Source organism: Arvicola amphibius, chromosome 3 (assembly GCF_903992535.2).
Source record: "Arvicola amphibius chromosome 3, mArvAmp1.2, whole genome shotgun sequence".
Taxonomy (NCBI): domain Eukaryota; kingdom Metazoa; phylum Chordata; class Mammalia; order Rodentia; family Cricetidae; genus Arvicola; species Arvicola amphibius.
This window is the reverse complement of record NC_052049.1, coordinates 157,256,841-157,270,049: the sequence shown is the minus strand read 5'-3', so window position 1 is coordinate 157,270,049 and position 13,209 is coordinate 157,256,841. Positions and strand designations below refer to the sequence as shown.

Below are 13,209 nucleotides of genomic sequence, written 5' to 3'. Positions count from 1 at the left end.
GTTACTTTCCAGCTTCTTCCATGCCAGGGTCTAGAAGTGTTGGCAAATGTGTCATTGTTTGATTGTTGAAGGATAAAGTCATGAGCAGAAAGTGTGTGATCTGACTGTCAAGGATGGCGCTCCTGGGGCAGGGGAGCAATGCTTCCTGCTGAATGTACATCAGCCCCAGCTTGACCTCTTAGGCAACTTGTGGGAGCATGGAATAGTTTGACAGCTTTTGAAATGGTTTTGAGGATATTGAGGTTTGACAGGGCAAGCAGACATGGGTGAAAGGTGAGGTGGGCTCTACAGCTTTTTATGTGCACTTTTGGTTTTTTATTATTCCAGAAAATTACGTTCATTTTAGCAGTTTATACCTTTGATTTTGACGCTGATGTTCTTTCTACCCACCCTGCCATGTTAAGCGTGTTCATTGCATGAATGTGGATAGTCACGTTGTATTTCTTGTTCGGTGACTCAGCTTTTCTCATGCACCCGTCTAAGACTGCCTGTATTCATGGGAGTGCTGGCACCAACCCGCCAGCTCTCTTGGTGGCCTGCTTTCACCTGAGGTGTTGAGTGCAGGAGCTGTTTTTAGGCTACAGACTGCTCCTTTCTCCTCATCCCCTGAGGAGAGTGCCATGTAGGGCCCTGCAGCATTTGCGCTAGCTGCCCCGGGCCACAGAGCAGCCTGGCTCTATGTGTCCCCATGAACATCTGAAACAGCTGTGTTATTGCATGTCCCCATGGGTTCCACGCTCTGTTCTCAGGTGGAGCAGCTGAGCCCAGATCTTTCTCCCCTCTGATCCCTCTCCAGGTGGACCAGCGCGTGTTCAGAGACCTCATGAGTGAGAAGCTGCCTCGGTTGCATACCCACTTTGAGCAGTACAAAGTGGACTACACCCTCATCACCTTCAACTGGTTCCTGGTGGTATTTGTGGACAGTGTTGTCAGCGATGTCCTTTTTAAAATATGGGACTCTTTCCTTTATGAGGGACCAAAGGTGAGTGTACTCTTTCCAGTTATATGCGCTTGACCGTGTCATCAGTGGCTGAGTGGCTGGTTCACCTGGAACTTAGGACATTACCACAGCACCAAAGTTCCCAGTGTGATTGCTCCTGCAAGCCTTGGGAAACAGCAGTTACTTGCTCATCCATCAAAAACCTCAGTGTGAAGCTGAGCTCGGTTACTCATAGGGAGATCCTGTAACTAGCAAAACACTCAGTAGTTTGGTGGTCCAGCACACACTTTGCTCCTGTGAGGCCTCTGGGTTCAGTACCTGTCCTCCTCTCACCCCCACACACCACTCCACAATACACCAAAAATAGATAAATAAGTGGCTGATAGGACATCACAACAACCTCATAGCCTGAGTGTAATTCCTGGAATTACGTGGTGGCAGGAGAGAGCTAGCTTCTACAAGTTTTCCTCCGACCTCTAGACACAAGCATGTGCCCACACACATAACACACACCAGATAAATAAGTAAATAATTTTGATTAAGTAAAAATAAAAGCAAAATATAACTAAGGATAAATAGTAGGAAAGCAATCTCTCTTCTCCTAATTTTCTGTTTTCTTCTCAATTTTTATATTCTCGTCTGTGTTTCTTGAGCCTATCTAAAGGATGCTGTTTTACTGTATCTTGGAGCTAGTGTACCAGCACATACAGGACCTTGTTACATCATGTTGTAACATGATGGCATTCCCTTGTACAGGAGTCAAAAATGTACACAGCAGCCCCTGATGGCGGCCGCTTTGGTTGATTTCAATCTCTTGCCACTTCAGAACAAGCTGCGCCCAGCTCTCCTGTGACTTTCCTCTTTCCGCACAAAGGCATGTGCATTATAGATTTAGCCAAGAATTGCAGGATCCAAGGTTAGTTCACCAGCAGTGTTGGGGTAGCACCAGGTTGCTCCTCAAAGGGGCCTTATGAGGGCTGGGTGGTTGTGGCGCACGCCTTTAATCCCAGCACTCAGGAGGCAGAGGCAGGTGGGTCTCTGTGAGTTCGAGGCCAGCCTGGTCTACAGGGCAAGTTCCTAGATAGCCAGGGCGATATACTCCCAAGGTGTGTGTGTGTGTGTGTGTGTGTGTGTGTGTTTGTGTTGCCCCGTATGCATATTCAGTGTCCAGCACAGAGTGCTACCACTTTTATAGTCTTAATTCTGTCATTAATACAAAGAATTCTCAGCTGGGATCATCAACACTGTTCCTCTTGGGCTATAAGTGAGTATCTGAAGAGAATCATGAACAATTTGACCCTGTAAATATCACTTTCTAAGTACAATACAGTGTAGGCTGGTGCAGGCTAGTCAAGACTCTTAGATGTGGAAAAGCAGTTTGTTCCAAAGCTGCCTGGACTTGTAAGACCACCAGTTTTTTCTCCCCAGCCCTGCCCAGAGTACCCCCAAAACAAATCAGCAAAGACCGCCGGTTCATTCTCCCCAGTCTTGCCCAGAGAACCCCAAAAACAAATCAGCAAAGACCGCCGCTTCATTCTCCCCAGCCTTGCCCAGAGAACTCCAAAAACAAACCAGCAAAGTCGACTGGTTGTTTCGCTGTGTTGAGGAGCCAGTCAGACCCCGAGCCAAGGCTGCGCTGCCTCTGGAGCTGCAGCTTCACATTTTCAGTCAGAAAAGCCTGGGTTTGATCCCAGGGGAAACTGGCTCCTAGGTTAGTATTGTTTGCCGAATACAAAGGTTAGCCAAATGCGAGAGGATTCCACAGAGGGCTCCTCACTCTTAGGAATGTTTCCGAATTGGGCTGAACTGTTGGAAACCACAAGCATTTGTTTTTCTGTACCGAAGGGCTTTGTCCAATCCTGGAAGTCACCCCTGAATTCAGGTGTCTACCTGAGGGCAGGGCCCTTGGGATTCTTGCTCCAGCCTGCCCCCAGCTCCAGAGTCCAGTCTCATGCCTGGACTCCTGTAGCCACAGTGTGTCTTCAGTTACAGTTTCCCTGGCTTTCCCGTAGGTTATTTTCCGTTTCGCCCTGGCACTTTTTAAATACAAGGAAGAGGAGATCCTGAAATTGCAAGATTCCATGTCCATATTCAAATATCTCCGTTACTTCACTCGGACCATCCTTGATGCCAGGTGAGTCGTCAGGAGTCCTCAGACTCGGAGCTGTCCAGAGGAAGGTTCTTTTTTGTTCTTTTTTTTTTTTTTTTTTTTTTTTTTTTTGGTTTTTCGAGACAGGGTTTCTCTGCAGCTTTTTTTTAGAGCCTGTCCTGGAACTAGCTCTTGTAGACCAGGCTGGCCTCGAACTCACAGAGATCCGCCTGCCTCTGCCTCCCGAGTGCTGGGATTAAAGGCGTGCGCCACCACCGCCCGGCTAGGAAGGTTCTTTTTTAGAGAAAGAAATGAGAAGGGCTGTGGCCTTCCAGTCAGTCGGGGAAACAGAGATGAATATGGTTTTGTTCTTTATTCAGTAAATAAATCCCAGTAACCAAAAGCAGTGGTTCCATGCCTAAAGCATTTCTCTCTCTGTGATAGGGCAGAACCTGTCCAGGAATGGGATGGTAGATTAAAAACAACTCCCAGTGGAGGGATCCTCCCTTGGACCATGTAGTGATGAAGCCAGGCTGGAAGAGAACAAGGCTAGGAGGAAATAGCAAGAATTGTGCTTGACAGATGCTTCCGGCACAGATGTGGGAACAAGTGTACTTAGAGACAGTGGGAGGGGCCGCCCAGCTCGTGCCAGGGTGCTGGGGCTCATGGCTACAGCCTAACCTGGCTCCTGTAGACTATGCTTGGGACTTTGAGCTTCATTCTAGACAGAAAGTTACTGAAGGCAGGAGAAGATTGGGACAGGACTGGCCGTAGGAGAGTACTGACTGTTGGAAGGACCAGGAAAGGGGGTGGCAGTCTGGAGAAAAGAGTCCTAAGAGGTGGAGAAAGGTGGGAGAGATTAAAGAGACTCAGGATTTTAACGTGGAAGGACCCTAGGTTTCTAGTGTGGACAGCTGGAATATTCATGAATCGTTTCCCTACACACACACACACACACACACACACACACACACACACCTCAGGCCACATATTTTCTGTCTGGGCTACCATTTTCCCTAGGCCACAATTGGTGTTTGCTCTGGCAGCTGGGGTGGTTGGCAGAAGCCACACCAGGCCTCTGGGAGGTCGTCTCTGTCTTTAGGATGTCTCTCTGGAGAAGATAGTTTCAGTTTTAGTACTAACACTAAAAATAACCTGATTCGTGCCCAGTGGGAAGGGTGTCCGAGAGTGTTCGCTGTGACAGAAGGGTGAGAAGTTCAGAATGCGGATTTTGTTCATCTCACGTTGGTCAAGATTATAAATGACTCAATGAATTCCCACAGGACAGCTGACTCTGTTGAGAGCATTTTGGTTCCAGAGACAGATTCTGCCTCACCCCGACAGTCTTAAGGGGAATGTCAGGACTGCCTGGAGATGAATTCCCCTCTACTTCCTGTCACCATAGCTAGAACTGGGCACTCCGATCTTGTCTGATCCTACAGCGCCACCTTGTGAATGGCTCTTGAAACAGTTTTCCTTTGCTGTGTTCAGTCAAGGTCACTGGACTAAGGGGCCTCTGGCCCCTGCTGCTGCACCTCCCCACCCCCAGCAAGGCTGCTGAGACTGCAGGTGCCTTGACTCAACCTCCACACTGAAGTTCCAGTGTTTTAAGGAGCTGCCCATGCTAGTGCTCTGAGGAGAGGCAGTTTTGCAGAGTTGATAGGTATTACAAAGAGGGACAGGGACTTCTGTCACCAGGTGCATTCAGGAGACGTTGGATGATGCAAGATGGGACTGGTTGGTATCTGTGGCAGGACTTCTGAGGTCCATGAGAGGCTGAGCATTCAAGGGCAGTATCTGAGTTCCCTAGGACTGCAGTATGGGCCCTGCTGCAGTTGGCTCTTTCCAGCTAGAGGAGTAAATTAATAATTTAGCAACCCCTTTTCCACTTTCTATAGTAAAGAATGAATGTTCTGGTTTACGGTGCCTGTAGCTCACATAAGAGAAAGGACAGTGGTGGCTCCTGGCTCCCAGTCTCAGTGATGTGCCCTAGCCAGGTCACAGAGCTGGGACCTGAAACAACACCTGGGCATGGTCAGGTCTGCCTTAACCTCTGTTGAATCCCTGTCCTCAAACATGGGGAACATGGCTGTGTAGAGAGCCAGCCAGTGTAGCCTTCCACTTCCTTGCCAAAGAAGGTGGTTAAATATAAGAAGGAAAAATCCTGGCACCTTGCATATCCTCTGTACGCCTGTGCTAACCGTAGCTCGCACAGCTAAAGAGCAGAAGAACAAATGGTTTGAAACGGGGGAAGTCCCGACAACATGCTGTTGCTGCAAGTTTATAGGGCCCATGGCCAACAAGGGAATGAGCCCCTGCTGTCGGGAAGCAAAGCCATGCCACGCGTCTGGCAGAATCAAAGCGGTGTGCCTGACCCATGAGTGCTGGAGAGCAAAGCCAGGCATCCAGATGGTCCTTAGCTCTGTCTTCATTAAACACTGACCAGTGGCTAACGTAACAAACTTAAGACATGTTTTTAGTTGGTTCCTTGACAAACTGGCTGTGCCTCTTTGAAGTGTGTCACACTACAGACAGGGTCTGATATAAGGATCTAATGTCATTACCATTCCTAATCCATTGGTGTCAGGACAATTTTCCTAAGCACTTAATATGCCCTGCCTAACGCTGGCCCTGAAGAGTCATACTCATTGACACCTGCTGCCTCCAGGTGAGCGCCAGGTATTAGTGCCTCCATGTGGGAACCATATGGGGTGACACCTCTGTTATTCCCAGAGTGCAGATGAAGAATCAGGCCAAAAACGATTCTGAGTTTAGGGTCGTCCTCTTGGCCACTGCACCTTCCTGCCTCTCTGCATAAGATAGGCCTGGGCTCCCAGGGTGGCATTCCCCCATCGGACTCTCAGCATGGTACATGTCTCTTGCTCCCTTTCCTGGTCTCCAGTCAGTGCTCTCCTGATGCCTCTGCCCTTTGTCCCACCAGGAAGCTAATCAGCATCTCCTTTGGGGATCTGAACCCCTTCCCCCTGCGCCAGATTCGGAACCGGCGAGCCTACCACTTGGAGAAGGTCCGGCTGGAGCTGACAGAGCTGGAGGCTATCCGAGAGGATTTCCTGCGTGAGCGGGACACTAGCCCTGACAAAGGCGAGCTGGTTAGCGATGAAGAGGAAGACACTTGAATGAACCCCCCACCCTAGGATGCTGCTCTTCTTGCCTTTATAACCAAAAGTAGCAAAGAGAACTCCAGGCGTGTCTCTGCTCATTCGGCTGCCAGAATGTAACGTCTGTGGCCTCTGGGTATCTGCTGGGCAGATGTCCAGAACTAAGCTGCACTTTCTCATCTCTCATTTGGGGGCAGAGGTCTGATGGCTTTGCAGCCATTTCTGTGCCACAGCATTCAGTCACTTATATCACAGCCGTGCTTGCTGCCCGGCTGGTGACTCGCCAGTTGGCTGTTCCCAGGGGCCTGTTTACAGCATCTTCCAGTTGTGTGTTTCACAAAATCTACTGTGCTCCACGTCTCCCCATGCTCTTTCTTTTTATTCATGGATAGCACTGTGGAGGAATGCATACAGGGCTTCAGCGTGGCTGCTTCCAGGGAAAAGGTCATCATAAGGAGAGGGACCTCTTAAAAACCAAGCACAACTCTTATTCAGAAGCAGCCTTCCTAGAGGGCATGGGAGCCCTCTGCTGGTGGTTCACACTGCCAGCCACAGCCCCGTCTGGACTAGCCTTTGCTTTCATACATTGCCTGTAGCACTCACCCTGCCCTGCAGCTAGCCCCACCCTTCTCGTCGCAAGCTGCTTTGCCAGTTGCTCTATCCTGACTTGCAGGGGATTGACACACCTCTAGAAGCTGCTGTGGAAAGCTCTTCTAGCTGTGGGTGACTTGGAGGTGCCATTCTCTAAGTGTGACTGGATTGGGGTTCCAAGTGAACCTTGCAGTAGGCCCACCTCTGCATGAAGGAACATGGGAAAGTTTCCAACGTGGCAGAGCTGTGGCTTGCGGGCTCTTGGGTGGCGGTGGCCAGGGCTCTGATACCATGCCCAGCCACTGGGTGGCGAGTGAGGCTGACTGCCAGCCTTCTAGCTCTGGAAGCATCTTTGCCTGAGGACAAGAGTGATGAGCTCTCCAAGTCTTTTTATTGCCTGGATCATCCTTGTCCCCAGCAGGGAGCTGGGGTCACTGTGGCCTCTGGCATAGCATATTCTGGGGACTTGGGACACTTCCTTCTTGAAGCCTAGAGAGGGTCTGAACAAGGGAGGTTATTTTTGCTCAACCCTAAGCATCCCTGATGGGTGGCTGTCATGAGAACATTTTTTAACACAGTATTATCGGAACACAAGGGAAACAGCCTTAAATGGACTATCTTACACTACCTGGAAAACAAATAGGAAACAATCCTTAGCTAGTATAAACAGTGAGACTGAGAATTGGAGCAAGGCAGTTGTAAGAAGTGCTTCTTCCATGACCGGTTTCCTGTTTTTGCTATCTACTTTTTAGCACTTGAATGGCTGAGTCGCTTTTCCAGCATCTTGACTGTGCTCAGCTTCTCTAAATGTTGCTTCATTTATTGCCATGTAAAAGGAGCTGGTCTCTATATTTAGTCAATAGCCTTTGTCTCATTTCAGCTATGAAAAGTGTCATCGTTGTGACTCCCTGAAACCAAATGCCGGAGGAAAGCCCACCCCTTATGAGATGATGGCTGTCAGCCTTGGGGACAGCTGCTAAGGAGGTGCAGTAGATAGGGTTGGAGCCCAGTGGCTCAGCTCCAGATGCCTGATCACAGTTGCCATGTAAGTTCCCCACTGAAAGGTGCCAGTCAGTCCAAATATGTATTTGACATCAATTCTCTTTTAGCAGTGTGTGCCCAGTAGAGGCATCTTAAAAGTATGTGGTAGTTCTGGAGACATGGCTTTAGTGGTAGAATATGTGACCTGGCATGGCCTGGGTTCCATCCCAGCAATGCAAAAGGAAAAAAAAAATCCCCAGTATGCTCTTCTACCGTCCCCTGAGAGACAGCATTAGTTTTCCAAGCAGTTTCAGTGGCCAGGTAAAGTCTCAAAGGTCTCAGACTCTCCTCCCTGCAGAGCTGAGAGGGCATGGTTGCCTTCATTCCAGTTTGGGGACAGAATGACACAGGCTCCTCCCAGAGGCATAAAGCCAGTGATTGGAGCCGTCACCTCCCGTTCCCTCATCACTGAGACCTCTCTTTACCCTCCAGTGCCCTGAGGTTCCAGACTTAAACCAGCCACCATGCCAGGTACCCTTAACATCAGGGGCTGCCTCATGCTGCTGTTGATTTGAACCTTTACCCAGCATGCAACATGTGGCTCCTTCCTGGTGAACCTTGTGGGCTGAGAAACCCAAAGCATAGCCTCCAGCGTATGGGTCCAAATGCACGTGCCATAGTGCGGGGAGCTCCCTGCCCTCAGAGCCCCCTCTGGTGGGTCTTACCAATAGTTCAACTGTTAATACTTTTATATTTTCACTACATTTTATATTTTTATAGACTATTTTATTAAGGTTTTTCTAGACTCTGTAAGACTTTTATATAACAAGTTCTATTTTGTGTTCACGGCTCCCTTGTATGTATTTATATCAACCTGAACATCCCAACTGCAGTTCCCTCCTGTTCCACCTCCTCCCCTTAGCCTTGACTATTCCTCACTTCTGCTCATCCAGGTCGCCTCTGGTGTCAGCTGTGCTCTGTTGGTACAGGAAGTAACTAGGCAGCACCCAGTCGGGTTTGTGATCTGTGTTACCACACAGCCCCTCTCAGTCTCTGTACAGTGCTGTCTTCCTGATCCACCCACCTCTGGGTGGGCCTGTTCAGGGAAGTCCTTGAAGATGAGGCTGGACGCGAGCCCAGTGCCTGCGGTTCTCGTGTGGGCAGCTGGAGGGCTTGAAGGCACACCATCAAGCGACTGTCCTTTTGTATCACAGCAGCTCTTATGCTCATCTTTGAGTTAAACATTAGACTCATAAAGGGAGAAATAAACTAATTTGTATTACATCCTGCCTGGAAAGGTAGCTGTAGTCATTTGTGATGGAAGCCTCTGCATGGTCTTGGAGCATGGGGTGTGTGTTATGGGGTTGGCATCCAGTCTGCCAGCCTGCTGAGTCTTGTGTCCCTGCCCTTGGTTCCACTGGGAGAGGAAGAACAGGATGCCTTTTTCAACACTGGTAGGCCTGAGTGTCATGGCTGAACTATGACCAAGGGCTCAGGGCAAAGGTCAAAGCCATAAAGTGAGATGCTGCCTGTGTCTGGACAGTCCTTACCACACCACCTCACCCCTTGGGAGACAGGTACCCTCCTGCACCAGCTGTGCGTGCCCAGCCTGAGTCATCGTTTGTTTGCCTTCTGTCTGGGCAGACAGCTCAGGCCCAGCTGCCACTGGGGACTCCCCCAGCCATTTCTGGAAAAACACAAGAATGATTAGGACCAAATGTCTTTCCACAAGGAGGTGGGGGCAGGGCTCATCAGTGTAGGCCTGGACCTGGTAAACTGCTACTCTTAGGGAGTCATGGATTTATTCAGCAAGGCCAAAGCTGGGTCAGGAACCCTAGGTCTCTGCCACAGTGCCAATCCCTGATGTGTGTGGGTCTGGAGCAAGGAAACGGCTCTGTTCCCATCTTAATGAGGAGCTGTCATGGGGAGTGGATTGGGCAAAGTTGTAGGAAGCCATTACTCAGAGCGTGGGTCTCCAGGGCCTTTTGGGGCCCACAGGGCAGCTGCAGACATAGACAGGAAGCAAATCCAATGCTTCTCCACCCTGAGCATGGAAGTGTTTGGATGCACACACGCAACCAGTGACTTGCTTTCCTGAGTAACCTGATCAGCTGTCTGTATTTGGCCAAGCCACACAGAGGCCTGCCTGGAGCTCAGAAGAGGAGGTAGGGGCTCCGGAGCTATACTGTGCCTGTACCTCCTAGTCACTTCCCTCCACTGTGAATGTCACCTGCTAATGTTTGATGTGATAGTGCGAGAATAGGGAACCTGGAGCTAGACAGAAACCTTTACTCCTGAGAACAGCCGCCCCTGATCCACCCTCCCCACTCATAGGTAGAGCACATCCTGGGACAGGCACAGTGCTGACTGGCTCCATCCTGTGATCCCATTTCCCCGTCTCAAGAAGTGACTTCCAGTGCACCCACATTCTCAGTGATCAGATTCCTCCATGTTTCCGCACACACCTCACTCTGGAGAATAAACTGTGACCAGTGTCGTCCTCTAGAACTCCCGTGCTCCAGACTTGGAGGAGGGCCTAATGCCTTCCACAAGACATCCAAGGATGGGCTGGAGAGATGGCTCAGAGGTTAAGAGCGTTGCCTGCTCTTCCAAAGGTCCTGAGTTCAATTCCCAGCAACCACATGGTGGCTCACAACCATCTGTAATGAGGTCTGGTGCCCTCTTCTGGCAGTCACACACACTGACAATATTGTATCCAGAAGGAAGAGTAAAACAGAGGCCAGGGGCAAGGCCTAGTTCTCCCTGTCACTAACCAGGATCCAGAACCTTCTTCAAAGTACCTGCATGTCCAGCTGCTCCCACGTAGCAGATCACATGTGCTTACTGTCGTGCCACCCTTGTGGGAGACAAGACAGCCTCAGCTGCATGAGGGCGTGTGGCTCCACCCCTGTGAACCCAGGTCTTTGCGGACCTAATGGACGGTAGCGGGCAGAGGTGTGGAATGAGTGGAACAGTGAACAGGATTCCTTAGGCCGCTGCCAACCTGGACCCCCTACAAAGACCTTCCTATCCCCGCTGTGTAACCCTCTGTAGATACGCCTTCCCTTGAAGCCATCTCTACCCACTTCAGGATCTTCCATGTGTACATCAGGCATCTTTGTGTCACCTCTGTGCTGGCCATGCTGATCTGCCCCCACAGGAACACAGACGCTGCTGTCTCTTGAGGCTTTAACAAGGGACAGGGTCATAGCCATTTGATAGGAGAGGTAGGTAGGTAGGGGTCATGTTGGAGAGTCTCCAAACCCAAGACAAGGCCAAGCTGCTTTGAAAGGGTAGATACTCATTTATGTAAAACAGTAACAAATGTGCAAACAGAATAAAAAAATACCTTTTCTGAGAGGAAGAGAGGTCCCCAGCCTGCCATTGCACAGGGATGGGGTTAGCACCATTAGGGCACGAGGAGCGGGGCTCCACCGCAGCCTGTGGTGGGGCACTGAGGTCTGTGTGTCATGGGTCAGTTTGTCTGTGCATTCTGATGTGCATTGGTGGAGGCCAGGCCTCTGTTCAGCGTCTAGCCACCCGCTGGTGGCCTCGGGAAGGGACACCACGGCTGAGCGGGGGGCATGAGCGGCAGCACTGGGCGCGGATGGTGGGTAGCTGGCAGCGGCCCAGTAGGCGCAGCGTCTCACAAAAACTGAAGGACAGGCGATCCCGTTCACAACCTAGGGATGGGAAGAGGTGAGAAGGATGGTCAGAACCACACCCAGTAATTGGGTTGAAAGACCCCTCACCTCAGTATTCTTAAGACTTCGGAGACAGGAAGAGACCCAGTTTCTGAAGGAGGTCCCCAGAATCAGAACCCCAAGTAAGTCCTTAGCTGTTGTCCCTGACTCGTCTGCCCTTGAACTACTGACACCGTTGGACTTAACTTTCTGGAAGAAAGGTTCTGAGACCCCATCCTTGACCACCTCAGGAGGCCATGAGATGCCCAAGAGCCTGCCCGGCAGTGCTGAAAGCCTTCCAGCACTTTCCATCCTTATTCAGTCATGGTACTTGACAGGACCGGGCCCACAACTTTACCTCCCGCACTTGTGTCAATATGCATCCCCTCCACATCCCTGCCACCTTAAGTCCCACGTGCTTCTGCTGCCACCACTGCACCATGCCGCCCCGCCCCCAGGCTCATGTGGGCCACATTCATCCTCACCATTCATGTAGCAGGACAGCCACCTGTTTCACTGGGTTATAGCCCAGAAAACTGGGCCTGGCCAGGACCACAAAGGCACCTGCGGCTGGGTGCAGGCCCCTGGTGACACGGCACAGGAGAGGGTGACTCTCCAAGCCCTGACTGTCAGTGGCTAAGGCCTGGCTGGCTCTCCTGGGAAAGCTATTTGGAGAAATGGCTTGCTCCCAGACCCTTGGCCTCCCTCCCAGTGCTGCTGCTCTGTTGTTGCTGCTGCTGAGGCCGCAGCTGCCTGAGACCCCACTTACTTCCGCAGACTCCCTGGAGAGAAGGAACAGGCGGGCAACCTGGAGCCCTAGTCTGCGGCATCCCCAGGGGTGGCAGAGGGCACGAGGCAGCAAAAAGACTCCTCTGCCCTATCTTTTTGGCAGCAACTCCAAACTCTGTCGGCCTGCACAGCAGTTCCCCTGGGTGACCTCAGCCAGACTTAACCACCGGGTGAAGGTTTCCTCTTGGTGGCACGCCCCACCTCCACAGGGAAGGCCACATAACTAACTAGGCGTGTCGGCGGCTTTGCCATGGTGATCGCACACCCTAGAGTTTCCAGGATTTCCAAATGTCCTGTCCCACAACCGCACAAGTCATCAAAACATCCTGGAAGCTCCAGGGACTTGGGGACCAAGAGTCTTCCCTGATTGGCTCCCTTCGCTAGGGGCATGAAACTCTTCATGTGGGTGAGCACTGGGTAACAGCCTAGTCATTTCCTTAAGTCCCTGCTGAGCCCACCCTCCCCATTCCCCTGGGAGACCTTGCAAGGCCACAGCCTCCTAAGCCAGGCTATTTCTGGTGGAGCTTCAGTTCCTGCCCTATCTAGCTGCATCACCTGGGATCATAGCTACCCCTGACTCTGTCAACTCTGAGCTTGGTGTGAGAGACAGAAGAGCCATGGGCACCATCAGTCCTGAGGGCAAGCCCTGTGGTACAGCACCCAGCTTATCTGTGCTGAAGTGTCTTACTGGTTCAGATAGATGCGGGGAAGTAAGGAGAGCAAGACAAGCGGGAATGGCTTGAGAAACCCAGGTTGGCATTTTCCTGGCACCTTGAGGCAATGGGATTCAGGGCAGACTGGCACAGCAGCAGCCGCTCTGGTCCTGAGCCTGTACCCCCAGGAGCCAGCTGCTGGTGGTGAAGGCTGTGCAGATCAGGGGGAGGCAGATTGGGGCTGACACCCACAAACTATCCTGGTAGCTGGTGCGGCAACCCAGGAGGTGAATGCCAAGCTCCTGTATTCCCTCAACTATCAGAGGTGGCCTCAGACTCCCCTGCCTTTGCTGTAGAGGACAGT

The 13,209-nt window shown here is 51.1% G+C and overlaps 2 protein-coding genes across 4 annotated transcripts in view; one reads left to right on the top strand and one right to left on the bottom strand.

The window, feature by feature from the left end:
- The window catches only part of Tbc1d2b (TBC1 domain family member 2B), a 69,395-nt gene extending 60,391 nt beyond the window's left edge, over positions 1 to 9,004 (top strand). For both annotated transcript variants that reach the window (XM_038321624.1, XM_038321625.1), the window contains exons 11-13: positions 797 to 982; positions 2,953 to 3,074; positions 5,971 to 9,004. In XM_038321624.1, the coding sequence (XP_038177552.1) occupies positions 797 to 982; positions 2,953 to 3,074; positions 5,971 to 6,166 (504 nt within the window). In that variant the 3' untranslated portion in view covers positions 6,167 to 9,004. The remainder of the gene's footprint in view (positions 1 to 796; positions 983 to 2,952; positions 3,075 to 5,970) is intronic.
- A 1,997-nt stretch (positions 9,005 to 11,001) lies between these two features.
- Adamts7 (ADAM metallopeptidase with thrombospondin type 1 motif 7) overlaps positions 11,002 to 13,209 on the bottom strand; it is a 48,784-nt gene continuing 46,576 nt past the window's right edge. For both annotated transcript variants that reach the window (XM_038322519.1, XM_038322520.1), the window contains one exon: positions 11,002 to 11,403. In XM_038322519.1, coding sequence (XP_038178447.1) covers positions 11,246 to 11,403 — 158 coding nt within the window. In that variant the 3' untranslated portion in view covers positions 11,002 to 11,245. The remainder of the gene's footprint in view (positions 11,404 to 13,209) is intronic.